This window comes from Triturus cristatus, chromosome 6 (assembly GCF_964204655.1).
Source record: "Triturus cristatus chromosome 6, aTriCri1.1, whole genome shotgun sequence".
Lineage (NCBI taxonomy): Eukaryota > Metazoa > Chordata > Amphibia > Caudata > Salamandridae > Triturus > Triturus cristatus.
This window is the reverse complement of record NC_140589.1, coordinates 892,324,681-892,348,036: the sequence shown is the minus strand read 5'-3', so window position 1 is coordinate 892,348,036 and position 23,356 is coordinate 892,324,681. Positions and strand designations below refer to the sequence as shown.

At 47.5% G+C, this 23,356-nt stretch overlaps 1 protein-coding gene across 1 annotated transcript in view; it reads right to left on the bottom strand.

Moving 5' to 3' along the window:
- TFB1M (transcription factor B1, mitochondrial) overlaps positions 1 to 23,356 on the bottom strand; it is a 437,604-nt gene that overhangs the window by 216,870 nt on the left and 197,378 nt on the right. The window contains exon 7 of the mRNA XM_085611532.1: positions 20,696 to 20,815. Within this exon, the coding sequence (XP_085467658.1) occupies positions 20,696 to 20,815 (120 nt within the window). The remainder of the gene's footprint in view (positions 1 to 20,695; positions 20,816 to 23,356) is intronic.

Genomic DNA, 23,356 nt, shown 5'->3' with positions numbered 1-23,356 from the left:
CGCGGCTCCCCGAACTCTGAACCACCTGAGCCCTGCTGACGCCGTCGCGGCTCCCTGAACTAAGAACCCTCGGTGCCTGCTGAGTGACTCGCGGCCCGCTCCTCCAAGAGAATCGGCAGAGATCGCCGAGAGAAACAACATCCCCTCAGCTCGAGGATTGAGAGCTGGGCGCCGGATACCTCGCAGAGACACTGATTGAAAGACTGTCCCGCTACCCCTTTACCCCTCATCACAAGATCGCTGCCGCTTGTGGCATTAATTCTGCACCTGCCTGCCGGATTAAAAAGATCCCTGATAACCATCGATAAAAGTGTATTCTCTTACAACGAATTACTGTGTGGTGTCCCTCTATCCGAAGAAGAGAGTAAGCGCAGCGCGTGCGATCCTAGGTACGAGACCCTTCCAGGAAGGGCCTCCCTGTTCTTGCTCGGCCTAGCTCTGGAAAGGTGGGCCTCAGGGTGGTCAGGAACACATTCCGCAGCCTCCCCGGGGAACGCCTTCCAACATTTGGTGGCAGGCGACGGGATCCGAGCCAACACCTAGAGATCGTACAGTAGACGGCGTACGCACTACCAAGAAGAATGGAAGGAGAAACTTCCCTAGGTGCCGCAGGCACCAACCCGAGCACGGCATTCCAAAAGGACCAGTTAGAATATTATACGCACCGAGAACTGAAACAATTTTGCAAAGACTTTGGACTCGCTACCACCGGACTAAGCACGAAAGAGGACTTCGAGGGGGCATTAAAAACATGGGTCGAGGCGGAAACTCCCCGGACACAAACAGAAGGAGAACCCCCCAACGAACCACGAAGCAACCCGGGGAGGAACGGCACCCCCGAGAGGGGCCTATCCCCAGGGGAACTAGCGGACCGAGAAAGAGATCGCCACCACGAACTAGAACTAGCAAAATTGAAAATCGAAGGAGAGCTAAAACTGGCGGAGAAAAAACTGGCGGTGGAACAGTTACGCCTACAAGGGGAACTAGAGGAAAAGAAACAACAGAGAGAGCACGACAAAAAAAAAACTCCAACTAGAGCACGAACGTAGCCTAAAAGAAATCGAGCTCAAGGCTAGGAAGGAGGGGGCCCAACCCTCGGGAACACAACCCATCTCCTCCACCGTGGAACCAAAAGTCCACATCCCCAAGGATGTGGTAAAAGAATACTATAAGAATGACGATATTCAGCAATGGTTCAAGGCCTACGAAGTCGCCATGACCTCCCACCGAGTCCCGCAGAAAGACTGGGGGGCTGGGCTGTGGGGCCGGTTCCTGAGCGAGGGAAGAGATACCCTGCTGGACCTGCCCTCCACCGTGATGAACTCCTATAGCCACATGAAAGAGGCTCTAGTAGCCAGATATGGGCTCACCCCTGAAATGTACCGGCAACGGTTTCGAGACTGTGAAAAGATACCCGGTACCACCTGGGTGGAATACGTGAACTTCTACAGCCGGGCCTTGGACGGGTGGATCAAGGGCAGCAAGGTCTCCACCTTTGAGGAGCTGTTCGACCTAATCGCATGGGAACACTTGGCCGCTAATTGCTTCGTAGAGCTACGCCAGCACCTCCTGGACAGCAAGCTCACAGACCCTCGAAAACTGGCCGTCGAGGCTGACCGATGGGTGAACACCCGGGCCTCCCGGGGCCCCGTGGGAGACTACGGTCGCCACAATCAGGGGCCCCCCCGCCAGAGGGGCGGAGGGAATCAAGGCCGGCAACGGGAGCTCCCGGGGGGCCCCCGCTCAGCCCTCCCAGAGGACCATCTCCGCCCTTTCCAGCTCCACCTCCGGCCAGCACCGGGCCACCAGGGAGGCCGGGGCCCCGAGTAAGGATCACCTGTTTCCGCTGCCAACAGACCGGACACTATGCCAGCGACCCTCAATGTCCCATGTACCAGCGAACCGCCACAACAACCCCGCCGGCTCGACAGATGGCCTCCGTAGCCCTGGGGGAAGAGATAGAAGACCACGAGGAATGGGAACCAGCCGCCATGGCCTTGGTCTCCCTAGGGGATCGGGAGATGGTCCCCGGAACGTCCCTGCCCGCCAATACGAAGAAGTACCGACAGCAGGTGACAGTCAACGGTCACCGCATCGAGGGCCTCCGGGACACAGGGGCGAGTGTCACGGCGGTCCATTGTCACCTGATCTCCGAAGACCAGATCCTGCCTGACGCCTTTTGCCCCGTTATATCCTCAGACAATTCCGAGAGCCTCTGCCGGATGGCCCTAGTCCCCTTCGAGTGGGGGGGAGTCACCGGCAAGTTAAAGGTGGCGGTCCGAATCTCCCAGGCCGTGGACTGCCTCCTGGGCAACGACCTCGAGAACTCCCCGTGGGGACAAGTGGAACGGAGAGCCCCTCTTGAGATGATGGGCCTACCCGAATGGGTATGCGCCACCACGCGCTCCATGACTCTCAGGGCGCCTCCCTCCGAGGGGGAAGAGGTCCGGCCGTTGGACACCGCCACCACCCCCGAGATCCAGAATACACCACCAGAGGCCAACGCCCCCCTTCTGGACGAAGGGTCAGTGTCTTCCGACCCCGAAACCCTGACCTACCTCGAGGACTTGCCAGAACTGGCCCCGTGGCCCTGCGAAGGGGGCCCCTCCCGTGAAGAGTTCTGCCAAGAACAATCCACCTGCCCGTCCCTCATCGGACCCCGACAACAGGCCGAGGCCCAAGCAGCAGGCGACCAGACTGGCACCCATTGGATATACTGGGAGGACGGCCTCCTGTACAGCGAGCAGAAGTCGGCCGAGTTGGGATTGGCCCGGGTACTGGTGGTACCCCTACGCTTCCGAAGTCTCCTCCTGGGCCTGGCCCATGATGTACCTCTGGCCGGACACTTAGGCCAAGATAAGACCTACCAACGACTCGTCACCCACTTCTATTGGCCCAAGATGCGAGCAAATGTGGAGGCCCACTGCAAGTCCTGCCCCACGTGCCAAGCCAGCGGAAAGAGTGGGGGCAAGCGCAAGGCTCCGCTACAACCCTTCCCCGTCGTCAGTACCCCTTTCGAGCGGGTAGGAATAGACATTGTGGGGCCGCTGGACCCCAAGACCGCCCTGGGCCACCGGTTCATCCTCGTCCTAGTGGATCATGCCACCCGTTACCCCGAAGCCATCCCTCTCCGCACCGTGACGGCCCCCGTGGTAGGCCGGGCCTTGATGGGGATCTTCTCCCGCATGGGGTTCCCCCGCGAAGTCGTGAGTGACCGGGGCACGAACTTTATCTCCCGATATATGAAGTCCCTCTGGCAGCAGTGCGGAGTATCGTACAAATTCACCACCCCGTACCACCCCCAAGGAAACGGACTAGTCGAGCGCTTTAACAAAACGCTGAAAGGGATGATCATGGGCCTCGAGGAACCCCTACGCCGGAGGTGGGACGTCCTCTTCCCATGTCTCCTGTTCGCATACCGGGAGGTTCCCCAAAAGTCCCTGGGATTCAGCCCATTCGAACTACTATATGGGCACCTCGTCCGAGGACCCCTGAGCCTGGTCAAGGAGGGGTGGGAAACAACCCCGCGGGGGACCCCCCCGGATGTGTTCCGTTACATCTTGGCGCTCCGCAACCAGACCCGAAAATTCAGAGAACTCGCAGAAGCCAACCTCGAAGCCAGCCAGGAAGAAATGAAGCGCTGGTATGACCAGAATGCCTCGCTGGTCGAGTTCCAGCCGGGCCAACAAGTCTGGGTCATGGCCCCGGTGAGACCCTGCGCTCTCCAAGATAAATGGACTGGGCCCTTCAAGGTGGTTGAGAGGAAGAGCCAAGTCACATATCTCATCGATATGCAGTCCCCGAGGAACCCCCTCCGGGTTCTCCACGTGAACCGCCTCAAACCTCACTTTGTACGGACCGAATTAAGTTTACTCCTGGCCACCGACGATGGGGCCGAAGAAGACACTGAGCCCCTCCCAGACCCCCTGGGGGCGAAAGAAACCGATGGATCCGTGGAGGGAGTGAGACTGTCAACCGCCCTCACAGCCCAACAGACCGACGACTGCCGCCGGCTACTAGGGCAGTTTGCGGACCTCTTCTCCCTGACCCCCGGGGTCACCAACTGGTGTGTCCACGACGTGAACACCGGGGACAGCCCGCCAGTAAGACATCGGGCCTACCGGGTCCCTGATCGAGTCCGAACCTGCATCCAGACCGAGGTGGCAAAGATGTTAGCCCTCGGGGTGATCGAACCCTCCGACAGCCCCTGGGCCAGCCCGGTAGTCCTGGTTCCGAAAGCAACGACCCCGGGTGTTGCCCCCGAGCTGAGGTTTTGCGTGGACTACCGAGGCCTCTATGCGGTCACCCGAGCGGACGCTCACCCTATCCCCCGTGCCGACGAACTCATTGACCGCCTTGGGGCCGCTCGCTACCTCAGCACCTTCGACCTGACCAGTGGGTACTGGCAGATTGCCCTCACCGAGGGAGCCAAGGAGCGCTCCGCCTTCTCCACCCCGGATGGGCACTACCGCTTTAGGGTGATGCCGTTCGGAATGAAAAATGCCCCGGCCACCTTCCAGTGGCTGGTGAACAGGGTCCTGTCCGGACTAGAGGGGTTCAGCGCAGCATACCTCGACGACATAGCGGTCTTCAGCTCCCAATGGGCCGAGCACCTCCAGCACCTCCGTCAAGTCCTGCTGGCTCTGCGCCGGGCCGGCCTCACCATCAAGGCTAGCAAATGTCAAATTGGGCACGGCTCCGTAACCTATCTGGGGCACCAGGTGGGAAGTGGGCAGGTCGCCCCCCTCCAGCCGAAGATCAACGCCATCTTGTCCTGGGAACCCCCTGCAACCCAAACGGAAGTCCGAGCCTTCCTGGGCCTCACCGGCTACTACCGAAGGTTTATTAAGAACTATGGCAGCATCGCAGGCCCTCTCACAGAACTAACCTCCAAGAAAACACCCCAAGAAAGTACACTGGACTCCCTCCTGCCAGAAGGCGTTTGACACCCTAAAGGCCGCAATGTGCGCGGCTCCAGTGCTCAAAGCACCCGACTACGCCCAGGAGTTTGTAGTCCAGACGGACGCCTCGGAACACGGCATCGGGGCAGTCCTCTCTCAGTTCGACGACAAGGGCCTAGATCGACCCATAGCCTTCATCAGTCGAAGGTTACTGCCCCGGGAACAGCGGTGGAGCACAATTGAACGAGAGACGTTCGCAGTAGTCTGGGCCCTCAAAAAGCTACGGCCCTACCTGTTCGGAACACACTTCCGAGTGCAAACAGATCATCGACCCCTGCGGTGGTTGATGCAGATGCGAGGAGAAAACCCCAAGCTGCTACGCTGGTCCATCTCTCTCCAGGGAATGGATTTCACGGTTGAACATCGCCCCGGGACGGACCACGCCAACGCGGACGGCCTGTCCCGATTCTTCCGCTTCAGCGAGGAGAACTCCCAAGTGGATGGGTAGTTCTCCCCGCCTTTCAGCTGGGGGGGGCACGTGCGAGACCGGCCTCGTGGCGTGGGCCCTCCCGACCAGCAAGTTACTCGACAACCACGCCGAACCTCGTGGACACGGCCTTCCGGCTCCCGTGGACCAACATCCCGAGGGCCGACCAGATCCCCAACACGCATGCCTGGCCGAGGGAGAGCGAACCCCCCAACCCAGACCAGACCGAGAGGCGCCGACTGGTCACACCTCTGGTCTCTTCCCCGAGGGAGGTTTCGATCGACCACCAGGCCCCCGGTGAGCGGGCGCCTTGCCTGCTGGGCGTCTGGAGTCCCTCCCGGACACACCTGAACAGATCAAAGGGCCGAGCGACGGGAAAACCCCCACACACCACCCCCAGGCACCAGACCCCTCTCTGCGAGGACTCCGGACTTCAAAGAGGAGGGGAAGTATAACAAGGGGTGCTGAAGGGACGGGAGGCAGAGAAGACCTGGACTGACGAGAGCCTGCGGACTTGGTCGCGGCTCGATCGCTCCCCGAACCGAAGAACGCTACCCGAACCATCTGAGCCCTGCTGACGCTGTCGCGGCTCCCCGAACTCTGAACCATCAGAGCCCTGCTGACGCTGTCGCGGCTCCCCGAACTCTGAACCATCTAAGCCCTGCTGACGTTGTCGCGGCTCCCCGAACTCTGAACCATCCGAGCCCTGCTGACGCTGTCGCGGCTCCCCGAACTCTGAACCATCTGAGCCCTGCGGACGCTGTCGTGGCTCCCCGAACTCTGAACCACCTGAGCCCTGCTGACGCCGTCGCGGCTCCCTGAACTAAGAACCTTCGGTGCCTGCTGAGTGACTCGCGGCCCGCTCCTCCAAGAGAATCGGCAGAGATCGCAGAGAGAAACAACATCCCCTCAGCTCGAGGATTGAGAGCTGGGCACCGGATACCTCGCAGAGACACTGATTGAAAGACTGTCCCGCTACCCCTTTACCCCTCATCACAAGATCGCTGCCGCTTGTGGCATTAATTCTGCACCTGCCTGCCGGATTAAAAAGATCCCTGATAACCATCGATAAAAGTGTATTCTCTTACAACGAATTACTGTGTGGTGTCCCTCTATCCGAAGAAGAGAGTAAGCGCAGCGCGTGCGATCCTAGGTACGAGACCCTTCCAGGAAGGGCCTCCCTGTTCTTGCTCGGCCTAGCTCTGGAAAGGTGGGCCTCAGGGTGGTCAGGAACACATTCCGCAGCCTCCCCGGGGAACGCCTTCCAACAACCACACAGTGCTGCATGCCTCACACTGCTACACGAAACACTGCTGCACGCCACACACTGCTGCACGCCGCACACTGCTGCACGCCGCACACTGCTGCACACTGCTGCACGCCACACAATGCTACACGAAACACTGCTGCACGGCACACACTGCTGCACGGCACACACTGCTGCATTACTCACTGCTGCACGACACTGCTGCACACAGCACACTGATGCATGCCGCACACTGCTGCACGCCGCACACTGATGCATGCCGCACACTGCTGCACACCGCTGCACGCCACACAGTGCTGCATGCCTCACACTGCTACACGAAACACTGCTGCACGCCGCACACTGCTGCACACCACACACTGCTGCACGCCACACACTGCTGCACGCATCACACTGCTGCACGCCTCACACTGCTGCACGCCTCACACTGCTGCACGCCGCACACTGCTGCATGCCGCACGCCACACACTGCTGCACGCCACACACTGATGCACGCCGCTGCACGCCACACACTGCTGCACGCCACACTGCTGCACGCCGCACACTGCTGCACGCCGCACACTGCTGCACGCCGCACACTGCTGCACGCAGCACACTGCTGCACGCAGCACACTGCTACACGCAGCACACTGCTGCATGCCGCACACTGCTGCACACCGCACACTGCTACACGAAACACTGCTGCACGCCACACACTGCTGCACGCCACACACTGCTGCACGCCGCACAATGCTACACGAAACACTGCTGCACGCCACACACTGCTGCACAGCACACACTGCTGCACGCCGCACACTGCTGCACGCCACACACTGCTGCACACTGCTGCATTACTCACTGCTGCATGCTGCACGACACTGCTGCATCAGCACACTGCTGCACGCCGCGCAATGCTGCACGCCGCACACTGCTGCACGCCACACACTGCTGCACGCCACACACTGCTGCACGCCACACAGTGCTGCATGCCTCACACTGCTACACGAAACACTGCTACACGCCACACACTGCTGCACGCCTCACACTGCTGCATGCCTCACACTGCTGCATGCCTCACACTGCTGCACGCCTCACACTGCTGCACGCCGCACACTGCTGCACGCCGCACACTGCTGCACGCCGCACACGGCTGCACTCCACACACTGCTTTTATGCGAGTTTATGCTACTGACATTGTAAATGACAATGCCTTTTATTTGTTTTAAAACCAAAACATAAATAAAAGGCATTGTAATTTTACAATGCCAATAGCTCAAACTCTTATAAATGCGAGACCTATTGTATTGCAAATGCTTGTTAGGTTAGGTTCAGGGTAACAGCAAGTCATAGTTTAGGGTACGTGTTCGGAACTAGTTTTGGGCAGGGTTATGATTTGAGTCAAAAGGCAGGGTCAAAGCTGGGGATGGGGTTAAGTGCTACGCTAAGTTTCAAAGTATTTCTATAACATAATTTAGTGAAATATACAGAATAAAATGTCACAAAAAGGGGAAGCGCTTCAACCAAAACATTCCACAATAAATATCCATTTCAATGCAAGAAATAACAAAATATTACTTTCATTGAAAATGTTTTCAATAAAAAAAAATCTTTCTCTGAAATATATCAAGATTAAATGACAGCTCCACTTGATATAGTAGGATGCAATACACAATCAAATCATCCCTGTGTTACGTCACCACACTCCACTGTGGCCAACCCAAACATAAAAATTGTAATCCTTCAAAGATGTGCCCAGCAACTCTCTACAACAAGACCTCATCGCCTCAACAACTAAGAACATCATGCATCTAATGCCAACACACTCCTTGACTCTGCAAATTACACACTGAAAACGAAAGTGGAAACAAACACCTCAAAGATAGTAAGATCCAACGAACCAAAGCCCTTTCACCATCGTGCTGCCAAAGGACTCACTGAAAAAACTGCTGAATCAAATCAGAAAAGAAATGATGAAAGCAATGTCTCAAATTGACGTAACACAACTTAAGACTCCACCACACAGCTGAATGAAAAAACACAAGACAAATAAGTGCATGTAAAGTGCCTACCAAAACCTGAATCCAATCAAAACAAAAATACAAAGAAAAAAAATAACATATCCCAGACTGGCTATTTGACATCAAGCAAGTATTCACAGCACAGCTTGATACGAATGCTAAATCGCTCAAATTTGTTTTTGCCCAAAAAACTTTCTTCAAACCCATAAATACCAAAAAGGGCACCCTACCAGGACAAACACAATACACCCATCTCTCTCCAGTTCCGATAAACACACCCTGTATGATACCCCAAATTTGCATCACCTGAAAAACAGCAATAATCAGTGCACAAGCATATCTGGCCACAAAATGAACTGCTTATTAATGCACATTGAGCAGTCGCACAATTGGTAACTTTATAAGCTTGAATAAACTGGGTGAAATTTATATTACAGATATTTGGTACACCCTTACAACATCATATATAATTTATATTCAAACGCTTCAGGATAACAGCATACATAATCGAACCTCATAGGAGGATGTGTATTGGTCATTTATTGATATTTGTGGCACTACTTCCTCCAATAAACTGCAGTTAAACACCTTCAAACTCCGGCCATTATCCCTACAGCAAAGCCTGTCTCAATGCAGCTGATATATTGTTCAGCGGGCCTAAATCCAGAATTTAACAATGAAGTATCTATACTTATTACAGCTGTGTTTACCAACACATCCAACACAATCTTCCTTAAGCAACTTCAACGGCACAGGGACACTTCTTTCAAGAAAATGAAGGAACCTGAGGAACATGTGACATCAGGTAATACATCTCACAGCAAACCCCTATCAAAGGCAATACCCTTTACTTAATCTGCATCTTGATGGCCAATTTCACCTGCTATCACCAACAGCAGCTGAGCTCGACAGACCACCTTTCGGCCTGTCGCATTTCCAAAAATGACTTTGTACTGTCCCCCGCCACCCCCAGGACAAAGTTGTGAAGACAATAAGTAAATCCTTTGAGACTTTTCTCCTATAAAAATAATGTCATCCCCTCATCACCTATAAAGAGAACAACATGAGCTACACTCACACCACTACTAAACACCATCAAGGCACTCGTAACAAAGGCATGTTCCCAGAAGCCCGGGTAGATCGTACAGCTCCAGAAAAATCCCAATCTGCACCTCAACAACACTGCCGAATACTGCTCAATCACAAACTAACCACAGCATAAAACAAATTATAGGGAAAGGTGTCACTATCCAGTTCAATAACAAGATCAAGTCTAATATCCTGCCATACAGGAAAACTGAAGGAATATTGAACAGGGAATACATGAGTTGACGAGTAAAAGTATAGTCTTGTCCCCAACGGCGTGCCTACTGGGATCTATGCCAAGGTCCAAAAATAATAAGCATATTTACAGATTCCTTCACCTAGTCTTAGTAATAGCTCCCAGAAACATTGCTATGAGGTGGAATGCTGCTGGACCACTAAGCATAACCTTATGGATGATGCTTGATGTGGTTAAATGAACCAGAGCAGAAACGGCTACCCTAGATGCCGATAGAGAATGTGTCAACATAAGCCATAACTAATCAGACTGGGATGCAACACTGCCTAAGTTTTAGCTAAATCAAATTTCAGGCCCCCATGATCAATTACCTAATAGCAAAATGTGGCTCTAGTAACACGTGTAGGAAGAAAAAGCAGAACAAGAACACAAGCAATATCAATCAATCAATCAAATGATCTTTATTCGGATAATTTGAAAACATCCATAAAAGTACATACAAATGCATCACTCATGGCTATACACAATAAAAATTACATCAAATGTGCAAAACAGCCAAATAAGCAATATCATGAAGAGACAAATAAAATATATGCTTAAAATGCAACAAAGGAAAATGTAAAGAGTCAATATCCACGGATAAGTAGCCAAACACTAGACAGAAAGTGAAATGTAAAAATGTACAGATAAACTGATAATGACTCTGACACCCAGCCTGTAGAATATGTTGATATGAGTAATGGTTAAGAAAGTTACAATGTTAACATTTTCCAAGTATTTTATGTTTGTATGTTAAATAAACTTGTTGATTGTACGAACAGATATCTGTTGGAGTGAAAAGCTGTAACACAAAAAATGTCATAAACGGATCAAAGATTGTTAAAATTAAAAATGAAAGAAATGCAATAAAGAGCTTTTTTTTAAAGTGTATCACTCTGCAACAGCCGTGCCTGTTTGGCTTCAGATTATGGTGCAGTATGAAGACAGCAACGGCCCAAGTGTTAGACGATGCCCTGCAGAAAGCGGCTAAAAGAGCACCTTACCTTCTCATCCCACTTAAAGTCTCTGCATCATTCAGTTTGGTGGACTGTCAAACCCTGATGAATGTTCCCAACTCACAGATTGGGTTTTGAAGCTCCGTGTTATAGTGGTTGAAATCATATTTCAAGAACAGAGCTCAGTTGGTCCACATGAGATTCTCAACATCTTTCCCAATACCTGTGAAATGTGATGTCCCCAAGGTGCCATTCTCTCACCGGTCATCATCAGTTTGAGCAAGTAACTTCTGGCGGACCTGGGTGTAAGCATCCAACAAAATGTAGATGACAACCAGATAGCTATACCTAAATATCACGTGATCGTTTTGTCTTCCAGCCGAAGACCTGCCTCGTGATATTCCAAGCCTGGATGTTTTAGCTGTACCTCAAACTAAATTTGATAAATAACAAATTTTTCGTCATCACCCCCACTAGCGAGTAACACCAGGAGCAAAGATTGCTTGGCAAGATGAGACCAATAGTCGTCACACTTCAACTTATCAGTAGGGCAAAGTGCTAAGCATCCATACTGACAGCAACTGAAGCTTAAGGGCACACTTTGCTCATAAAATCAAGATCACATGGCATCAACGTCTCCTGCTGCTCAAAGTGACCCTTTTTACATCACAACTTAAATCCTGAATGGCTAAACAAGCTATTCTGTTGGCTCGCCTTGACCAAGATAATGCAGGAAAATCACCTGAAAAGCATCCTCCTTGCTGGGCGCACCCGATCAAAGGACTCCTAAAGTGTGTCAGAATACCTGCACGTCCTGATCTCCCCGGATCCCCATACCTGCACACACTTAACTTCCATAATGGTGTTATCCAGTATTAGCATGCAAAAACAAGACATCAGGAGGTCACTTGAAAGCTAGCAATAACAGTTTCGACAAATTAGATCGCAGTAAATGTAAGAAAAGGAAAACAAGACACCATACATTCTCCTGCTCGCTTTATCGAATGGCAGCTCCTGGTGTCTTCAGCAATGCTCTGAATCTCCAGTACAAGGCATCATACTGTCTCAGTATTCCTTGAGCTTTCATATTAGTATTGGTTCCACAGTTTTAGTGCAATTTCTGAGTTTTGCAGTGTTATCCTTTAGAAGGTAGAACGAGTTCTGCAAACAGATACAGTACATCGACTTACAGCACCAATCTCCCGGAGTTAAGGTGACTGGTGGCCAGTGTCCAAGGCAGCACCAACAGTACACCACCAGCAGCATGAGGGCAGACAGGTGCAGGGTGAAAATCAGTGCCAGGAGCCCAATGTGTTTAATGGTGATAAGTCACTGTAAAAAAAAGCTGGATGCTCTGGCTAAGATGCCAGTCAGGCTGAACCAGCAAGTGGACCCAGGCCATGTGATACTTGGTGGGTGGGGGTACACCTTTGGTTCTCTTCTTCACAGCCCAGGGGTGATGGGTGTCGCCATCGGGCATTTGTTTGCGCTTTATAAGTTGTTCAATCAAATCAACCGGAGCAGTCGCGGTTGAGGGGGCCTGCATGTAGAGGCTGCAGGAGAAGTTGGGGAGTCCGTGAGGGGTGAAACTACGATGGATTTGAGCTCTGGAGGGCTGGGGAACCTTGTTGGCACCGGTGGCCCACTTCTACTCGGGCCAGAGGTGACGGGTGCAGTGGTGGCTTTGGGTGTTGGGTTGTTCCGGAGGCCTCAGAGTCTTCTATTTTGGAAATTCTTTAGAACAGCTCTGCTGTTCACCGGAGGTCTTTAGTCTTTTTCAAAGGCAGGCAGTCCTCCCATGTTTCTGGTTAAGAGCTGCAGGAAGAGTTGACTTTGCACCGTTTTCGACGAGGGAGGCAGACAGGCCGGCAGGGTCAGTACCAGGCCAGCTGCTTTTTCTCTCTTCTTGGCTTTTGGTGTCCTCTCTCTTCTTAGGTTGTCAGGAGTCGTTCTCTGGTGCCAGGTTTCCCTAAATACAAAAGTTAGGGGTGTCAGGGGAGTGTAGGGTAGTAGCCAATGGGCTACCTACCCTTGGGGTCTCTACACCTCCTACATGACCACTTCCTGGGGGAGGTGGTCATAACCCTGTCCCAGAATTCCTGATTTTGCCATCACCAATATGGCTACCTTTGAAAAGTTGGGTCCACTTCAGGTTAGGCCACCTTAGGGGTGGTACAAGTCTGGGGGTGGGCACGCCTATTGGACTAGATAATCTCCCCATCTGTCCAGGTACCAAAATGGCTCTGGACACAGAGGGTCAGCTTCTTCTCCAGGGAGAGAAAGCAGATTCACATACCAAAGGCGGTATGCTCTTCGAAGCTCTGCTGTCTTGGAATGCAAATCTGCAGGTCATCATGCGGCAGGAGGAGGTGAAAGCACCCCCATCCCAAGCAGGCTTGGTTTATGGCGCCTGGAGAGCAGAGGCCCCCACCCTTGGGGGTCAGACACTCGTCTTTGGTGGCGGGCTGACGAAAGTCAATCAGTCAGCACCAAGGTCTAGTAGGTTTTCAGGGGGCACCTCTAAGATGCACTCTGTCTGCATGTATTACTAAATCCAACACTGGCATCACTGTGGGTTTATTAATACGAAATGTTTGATACCCAACATCCCTTTTTTTAGTGAAGCCATCATGTAGCTGGGGAACTCGTTTTCACCAGTGTACAGCATGTTTTAAAAATTGCTTCCCTGTTCTCTTGTACTGGCAGTAAGGGAACTGACCAGTACAGGGGCCTATCTGCTCATGCATATATGTCCTCACACGTAGCATAATGCACCCTGCCTTAGGGATGTAAGGCCTCCTGTAGGTGTGACTTACAAATATTACATGTAGTGTTAGGGGACATGGCACCCAGGGATGGGTGTCATGTCGTGATTTCACTTTTGTCTGCACCAAGACACACAGCCTGCAGTGGTAGTTTACATGAGCTTGGTGAGGGGTCCTTTAGTGCGGCACAATTTGTGCTGCAGCCCTTAGGGTCCTTCTTTAGTGCCTCAGGCCCCTAGGTACCAGGGGTACCATTTACTTGGGATTTGCAGAAGGTACTAAAGGTGTTGCCAATAGGGGAAAACAATGGCAATGTTTTGGGGAAAGAGATCTGGCACTGGGGACCTGGTTAACAGGAACCCAGTGCACTTTCCGTTGACTCCACATCGCATACTAGGCAAAAAGATGGGGGTGGTCATGTCAAAAAGGGCACTTTCCTACATTGTGCATTGGAGATTTACATAGAATATATACAACATATATGCACGTATTACTAGGGGCTGATAAACTTATGGATTCTCATCATGACTCAAAATAAGAGTATCATGTGCACATCATAATATATCATAGCGGTCCACTAGCTAATTTGTCGACGTTTCAACTCCATTGGAAAATACTTATTGAGGGTCATCATCAGGAAAAAGTATAAAGAAAGCAACCAGTATGGAGTAAAAAAAATCACTATTACTGGATTATGAATAGGTCAAGACACTAATGTAGAGTGGACTGATGGTAACACCAAGATCCCGCCAAAAGACTGAAATACTTATAACAAACAAGAGCGACCCATATGTCCCTGTGAACTGGGTATTACTGTTAAGTAAGAACAATGTCCACAAGGAACTTATTCACAATAATCCATTTGCAAATATGGAGTAAAAGTTATACTCCCAGCCGATTTAATCAAAAAGCCAAGGAAACGTACTTAGTTAGTCTGGAGAACTTATTTACTTCAACCGAAGCAAAAGCAATTTATTGCACAATTCACAATTGTATCACAAACATTTTTAGTTTTTCAGGCACAAAAGAAAGATAGTGAAAGAAGTGAGGATAGAACCCAGTGAAAATAATCGTAGCCTACAAAGTGAACTTAGTGTTTAAGAGGTCTTTAAAAAACAATGAGAGGCATGTAAGAGTGTAACGAGTCTTTTTTGCTCTCCCTTTGTTGGTGTCGACGACGTTTCAACCCACTCTGGGTACGGGGTCTCTTCAGGACAATATCTGGGGACTACAAACAAGGGAAGGATGAGTGCCCGAATTGTACTAGACTTATTAGTTGTCTCAAAGCTCCAGTTTTTTATTGGCTTACCTAATCGTATTCAAATTTTGAATTGAAGATGAGTAGTTGCTAACATGTCAGACAAAGTCTAAAAATACAAAAAGGATATATAAGGAATATAAAATGTATCCTTATAGGACATATCTATCTCTATATTTTTAGTAGTCAACATTTGTTTAAGCCCATAAAGGATTAATCCAAATATGAGAGTAACATTGATTATACGGCCATCTTCCTGTTAGTGCCTGGCCCTATCTTAGTACATGTCAAGCGAAACCTATGTTAGCAATATACTCTATAATAATCATCACTACATAGGGTCACTTACTTGGGGCATCTAATGTCTCCGCTGTATCAGTGAACAAGGGCAATGCTTGTCGAACAAAGGGACCAATTGAATAGTCCGTATAATGATCTACAAATAATATAAGGAAACAATCGGTACAAGAGGCTACAGTACATATAATTACTTAGTATATATATGTAACAACTACTTACAGGACAGCCGTGGGGAAACGGAGTGTCCGTAATCCAAGTCAGAAGGTGGGACTATGAATAATGTTCCCGTAATGACTACTGCAGACTGAATTACATAGATTTTTTAGAACATTGAGACTAAAGGTGTTTTTTAGTGAGAGAGAGACAGTGGTCCCAGACTCAAATAAACTCCAAATGAGACCTAAATCTACATTTTTTCATCAAATAGCATGATGCCTGCAGAAATTATGGCATTTGAAAAAGGAGTTCTTGCAGATATCCTGAAATTGAAAAATAAAAGAACTTATACCCCATACAATATCACTAAACTAGAACGTGAAGCCCTTAACACCTTGAAAAAAGATGAATCAATCATTTTGAAACCGGCAGATAAGGGGGGTGGAATTGTTATTCAGGAGAGAAAAAGCTATGAAGCAGAAATAATGAGACAGTTAGGTAACGTGAATCATTACAAAAGACTACAACGAGATCCTATAAGTCAAATTCAGGAATGTATACTCGTGGTCACACAGAAAGGAGTAGATGAAGGCTTTTTAAACAAACATGAATTTGAATATCTAAATGTAAAACTACCAAGGACCCCAGTCCTATATACATTACCGAAAGTGCATAAGGATCTTGCCAATCCACCAGGCAGACCTATCCTTTCAGGTTGCGGATCGGTTCTAGAACCCCTCGGGAACTATATAAACAGCTTTATAAAGGACTATGTACTTGACCTACCTGCATATGTGAGGGACAGTACATATATGATCAGCCTAATAGAAGGGATGGACTTTGACCCTAGTGAAGAGACTTTAGTTACAATGGACATAGAGTCATTGTATACTGATATACCGCAAGCAGAAAGTATGGAAGTCATTAGATCCGTTTTAAACACTCGTCCAGGTCCCGCACTGGTTCCTACGGATTTTATAATTGACCTTCTCAAAATATCTCTGACTATGAACTATTTCAAGTTCAATACCTCATTTTATCAACAATGCTCAGGTACATCCATGGGCGCTATTTTTGCGCCAAACCTAGCGAACCTTTATGTTGGCGCCTTTGAGGAAAGATACATCTATGACGCCTCCAACCCATTTATTAACAACCTAAGATGTTGGAGGCGTTATATTGATGACATCTTCTTCATATGGAAGGGAAATGAAGTAGATCTTGAATCATTCATCAAATACGTACATGAATGCCAATCGTCCTTGAAGTTTACATCGAACTCTGACAAAGAGTCAATTCCCTTTCTGGATTTGAAAATCAGAAATAACAACAATCACCTAGATGTAACTCTATACCGTAAACCCACGGATAGAAATACCCTCCTTCAGTACAATACCTTTCACCCTAGAGCCTTGAAGGATGGCCTTCCCTATGGACAATTTTTAAGGCTCAGAAGGAATTGTACGGAGAAGGTTGATTTCTTCAGAGAGGCAGACATATTGAGCACAAGACTAAAAGAGAGAGGCTATCCCAAGAGATTGATTAAAACGTCAATGAAACGCGCTTGGTTTAGTCCTCGTGAAACACTCTTGGAAAAATATGTAAAAATACCATCTACCCAATTGGTATGTGTAACCACTTTCTGTCCCTTAAGCACACAAATTCAGAAGACCATAAAAAGACACTGGCTCACATTGAATACCCTTAACATCGGTCATGAGTTGCCAATGTTTTCCTTTAGAGATCATTTGGTCCATTCTGACACAAGTATCACGAAAACTAAAAGCAGTCTTACTGATTTTTGGGCTTTACCACAGATAACTGGACACCATAAATGCGGTAGTTGTATCGCTTGTAAATTTACTAAGGAAACCAAGTCCTTTTCCCATGCAAACATTAATTACATCTTGCGCGATTTTTCGAATTGCTCGACTTGTAATGTCATATACTGCATCTGGTGTCCATGTGAGCTAATTTACATTGGACAAACCACTCAGCCAGTTAAAAACCGTATCTGCCAACACCGTAGCAGAATACGGTGTTCAATTGAAAATGCTCCACTTGTCGAGCATTATAAGGAGAAAGCTCACTCACCCGATGATATCAGGTGGCAGGTAATTGAAAAAGCTAAACTGCCACCTAGGGGAGGTGATATGTCAATCCTGCTACAAACACTGGAATGTAAATGGATCAATAAGTGTCAATCGACAACTCTTGGTCTGAACAGTTTAGAGGAATGGCGGAAGTTCATTAGTTTACATTGAAGTATAACTGGAATAAGCCCTATTCATGATAACGTTGAAATACTTCATATCTGATTTTTGAACATGTCATTTAATTCGCATAAGGAAATGAAAGGCCTTACTGCTCTTCTGCCCACTTTCTATAACCAGGGGAGATCGTAATAAGGATGTTGGAAGTTTGAATATGGATTAACTGAACTCTTATTCAAACAAATGTTATGGTGCCTGTATTAGAACACTATCAGGTAGAATAATATACCAATACATTTCTATGGGGGCTTTTGATGAATGATTTCGATTTTCTATTATATTTTTTGATGTACTGATGTCCTTATGAGATGCTTTCTGAGACAATGTGGAATAAGGGGTTAAGGTGTTTAAATGTTCAACATCAAATGTACAGACACACAACTGTGTGTTTTTTACTAGTAAGTGATGTATCGCTTTAAATGAAATGTTACAGCTGCTAATACTGATGTACTAAGAGACCTTTGAAGATGGCCGCCAACGAATCTATGTATCGCTTTAAATGAAATGTTACAGCTACTAATAATGATGTACTAAGAGACCCTTGAAGATGGCCGCCAACGAATCTATTTTTCTCCCTTCTTCAAACATGCGCTAACTCCCGGGCCAATTTAAACACTTCTGTGTTCAACATCAAATATACGGACACATAACTATTCATTTAATTGAGTGATCGTTATAAGTTGTAACAGCAACCAATTCAAAATACTATCATGGGATAATGAAGCACCATGAACCTCTCTAAGATGGCCGCCAATGAATCTGTTTTCCCTCCGTTGCGCATGCGCGAACTCCCGGGTTAATCTATATACTTCCGGTTCATGGGAGGCTAATCACCGACTTGCGCGGCTGGATCGGATGCTTCACTCGTTCGTTTCATAAAAAGTAAGCAATTTACACATACTGCTCTTTTTAAACTGTACCCCTTCGTGATATTCTGGCAGTAACCTCTGCCTTAATGTCCTACAGGTAGTCATTACGGGAACATTATTCATAGTCCCACCTTCTGACTTGGATTACGGACACTCCGTTTCCCCACGGCTGTCCTGTAAGTAGTTGTTACATATATATACTAAGTAATTATATGTACTGTAGCCTCTTGTACCGATTGTTTCCTTATATTATTTGTAGATCATTATACGGACCATTCAATTGGTCCCTTTGTTCGACAAGCATTGCCCTTGTTCACTGATACAGCGGAGACATTAGATGCCCCAAGTAAGTGACCCTATGTAGTGATGATTATTATAGAGTATATTGCTAACATAGGTTTCGCTTGACATGTACTAAGATAGGGCCAGGCACTAACAGGAAGATGGCCGTATAATCAATGTTACTCTCATATTTGGATTAATCCTTTATGGGCTTAAACAAATGTTGACTACTAAAAATATAGAGATAGATGTGTCCGATAAGGATACATTTTATATTCCTTATATATCCTTTTTGTATTTTTAGACTTTGTCAGACATGTTAGCAACTACTCATCTTAAATTCAAAATTTGAATACGATTAGGTAAGCCAATAAAAAACTGGAGCTTTGAGACAACTAATAAGTCTAGTACAATTCGGGCACTCATCCTTCCCTTGTTTGTAGTCCCCAGATATTGTCCTGAAGAGACCCCGTACCCAGAGTGGGTTGAAACGTCGTCGACACCAACAAAGGGAGAGCAAAAAAGACTCGTTACACTCTTACATGCCTCTCATTGTTTTTTAAAGACCTCTTAAACACTAAGTTCACTTTGTAGGCTACGATTATTTTCACTGGGTTCTATCCTCACTTCTTTCACTATCTTTCTTTTGTGCCTGAAAAACTAAAAATGTTTGTGATACAATTGTGAATTGTGCAATAAATTGCTTTTGCTTCGGTTGAAGTAAATAAGTTCTCCAGACTAACTAAGTACGTTTCCTTGGCTTTTTGATTAAATCGGCTGGGAGTATAACTTTTACTCTATATTTGCAAATGGATTATTGTGAATAAGTTCCTTGTGGACATTGTTCTTACTTAAAAGACTGAAATACAGCACCGTTGAGCGTTCAGTGCGCGGGCCTTCGAGTATAAAGGCCCGCGAGGCAGACGCTCTTCTGATTTCCAGCGTCTACTACGCGGGTCTCAGTACTCTAAACAGATTTTAGTTATAGCCTTCTTGCATCTGCTTCAATTGCAGGGAAGGGCTTTAGATTCAGTGAGCCTGAGAGCAGCGAGCCACATATTAAGGTCAGGTCGAGTCTTAAATAGAATGTACGAGTTTTAGCCTGCTGTGTGGCAAGGCTAACCAGAACTCACTGGGGAGATTCATACGACACTTCTGGTTGCAGTCTCTTATTGCATTTTAAAAGAAAAAACACTTCTTGCAGTTACAAAGGATACAGACCGGAGATGGTCTAATTTGCCTGATCTTGAACAGATATATTGAATAACTTAGATTTCACAGGACTGAATAATGAAGGGTGTAGGCCACAAGTAAAATTTAAATATACTTAGTAGAATGACAGAAAAAGTAATTCCATGTGCATTCATAGACAGAGATGAGCAAGCCACTAAATTCATAGAGCTAGCCAAGGAAGAGCTACACAAGGGGTCTGACTTGGTCCTAAAAGCCAGAGCACGATCAGTGACATAAAAAGATTTGGTATGTAATTGTACAAAAACATTATGCTAGCAGATTATAAAGACTCTTTCAAATTATTTTAATTTCAAAGTAGTTTAGTTCTTCAACATGTCTCTTTAATACATTAGATTATATGGAAGAAGTGAGTGACATTTATTGAAAGTAATAGTTTTTAAAACCAACCTGCATTAGGGAGGACAAGGGCCAGTGCCTGGAGTGGATGTCCTGGCTCTATATTTGCTTGTCAGTCACCATTGGACAAGACCCAAGCTAGAGCCAGATATTTGGCCCGGGCCAGGCCCAAGTCTCGCCCACGTATATTCATACACATGATGTACAGCGGCGAGCAGCAGACTGGGGTCACACACTTCCCACCCAATGAGTTCTCTGTTAGCAGGGACTTACCTTTGGTTTCGGAATAAAGGCACGGCCTGGAATGGTGAAGCAGTCATGAACAGTGCAGAGGTACTGCGACATGACGGAAAGCCTGCTCCGTTGTCGACTGCCTGTGCTGGCTGTGAGCCTCTATAAATGCAAGCAGCAGAAACTGATTATTATTGTTTTTTTTGTTTGAATCTGTTTATTGAGACAATTTTTTTCAGGTTATTTTCTCTCTGTCCATGTACAAATAATCGTCAAATGTATAATACAATGAGCATTAGAGTGTTAGAATATATGGCATATAGTATAGTACATAGTTCAAAGAATTCAAGCAGTAGTGTACCATAATAAAGACCAATGCTTTACAAATATCCAACATGTGTATAATTACGCGGAAATTAGTCCATGATGATTAATGTTAAATATTAGTGACCTCTTAGCTTAGATGTTAGCAGATGTGCATATATGTTTGTGCTTCGATGATTATGTTTCATATGCGCATATTGATATATTATTAATTGCCACTTGTAGAGCTAAAACACATAAGAAATGTAGGTGTGAGTGTACTTGTATTGGTTAAATAAATGTGGGGGTGTACTATTTGTACCTTCATTTTCCACAAAACGGAAAATAAAATTAGCAAAAAATAAATTCAGGTAAGTACAAATGGAAATGTCAAAAAAATATATGAATGAAAACTGCGCTGCGGGACGTCCCTGGGAAATTTCCATTGGTGTTCATTTTATGTATTGTGCCTGTGCTGATGTTCTCCCATAATGGATGTAAGCGAACAAAAGCATACGACAGACCCCCTCCTTGGTGGACTGGAACCTGCACCACCCCTCCTCCACAGCGCCTTGAGACCCTTACGGGTGAGTAGTCGCGCTTAACAAACACATGATTGATTGATTGACTACAGTCTGTAACCTAAGAACACATTCTAGTGAGGGTGCTTTCTTACTACAGTTTGTAACCTTAAAACACATTCTAGTGAGGGTGCTTTCTTACTACAGTCAGTAACCTTGTAACCCACTCTAGTGAGGATGCTTTCTTACTACAGTCTGTAACCTAAGAACACATTCTAGTGAGTTTGCTTCTTTCTTACTACAGACTGTGATCTTAGAACACATTCTAATGAGGGTGCTTTCTTACAACAGTCTGTAACCTCAGAACACATTCTAGTGAGGGTGCTTTCTTACTGCAGTCTGTAACCTAAGAACAAATTCTAGTGAGGATGCTTTCTTACTACAGTCTGTAACCTTAGAACACATTCTAGTGAGGGTGCTTTCTTACTAGTGCTGTAATATCCAATGTGATTTGGGTTGCTGTTCAAATTTCTTACCACGCACTTATTACCAGCGTTTACCCTGATTCTAAGTATGTTTGAAAAACAACTAGAAACAGGGGAATATGTTCAAAAAGTAATTGCCCAAGGGTACACGATTTGGTCACAAGGATGAACCGAGATTTAAATCAATGTCTTCTCCTTTCGCAGCACTTCCATAGCTAACTTCAGGAGGTAGTAAATAGAGTAACTCGGAGACAGTAATAACACTGATAAACTCAACTTCTGGTCCAATGTATGTATGTTAAAGAGACTGTAGGCCTAATTTAGAGGCGGATGAATAGAACGAAAGTCCAAAAATGTCAATTGCGACCTAAGCCCCCCCCCCCCCGGAATGGCTTTCCTTACTAACTGGTTCTATTTACGGCCCCACCCACAGGACTCCCTTCCCTTTCGGCATCAATGCGTCCCTCTGCCGCACCCAAGAGTGTATTCTTCTGCCCCAGAGAAAATGTCTGTGAGTACCTATGGTCTAGCTCAAAGTGCCGTAAAATTTCATTTCTTCCAACCCTACATATTGCGGTGTGTGCCCCAAGTCTGGCCTCAATTTTCTTGCCACAAGGAGGAAGTATGTCATTAGGCTGGTGCATGGTCGGATGAATTTCTGACCCAAACACTAATGCTTTGTGATCAAACTCCTCTTCTAACAATAGGCAGGGTCTAAACAAGAGCAAAACTCTAACCCCTTCCAGGCGGCGAGCACTCCCTCCCCGCTCCCCCCTGTTTGCTGCCATTGCTGCACGCTTTTCCCTTAATCATCACTTGACCACTTCTTGGTGCCTGAAAAGGTCGCAGTTTTATTTTCACAACAAACATTTTATTTACATGAAATCTTCATATTTCAAATTTCAAAACTCATGGTCTTACTATAGTCCCTCAATGACCATGTTTAACTTTCGTCTATTGTTCATTGTCTTTTCTCTATTTGCATTCTTGATGCAGCCACCTCTATTCCCTGGCAGAGGAGGTAGGGGGCCCCATTCCCTGGGTTTCGATTCACGGGTCTAGGCTTCAACTTGCTACCGATTTGGAGGGTGTCCCTTTCTGGACCTGCACGGGCTGCAAGTGCCGTCCCGCTCGTCCTGTTTCCTTTCGGGGCCCTCCCTTCTCCCAGCGGTCCCTGCCGTTTGGCATCCCAAGGACCTTACTTAAGCATCTACTCTATTTTCTTGCGGCTGGGTCCTTGTCATCTTTTCCGTCTGTACTCCTGCCGTAAGGCATCCACAGGGTCCTGCGGGAGTGTCATCTCTATTCTTTCTTTGGCGGCACGCCGCCCCACGGCTCCCCCAGTGCCCCTGCCGTGAGGCATCCCAAGGACACTGTGCGAGCCTTTCATCTAT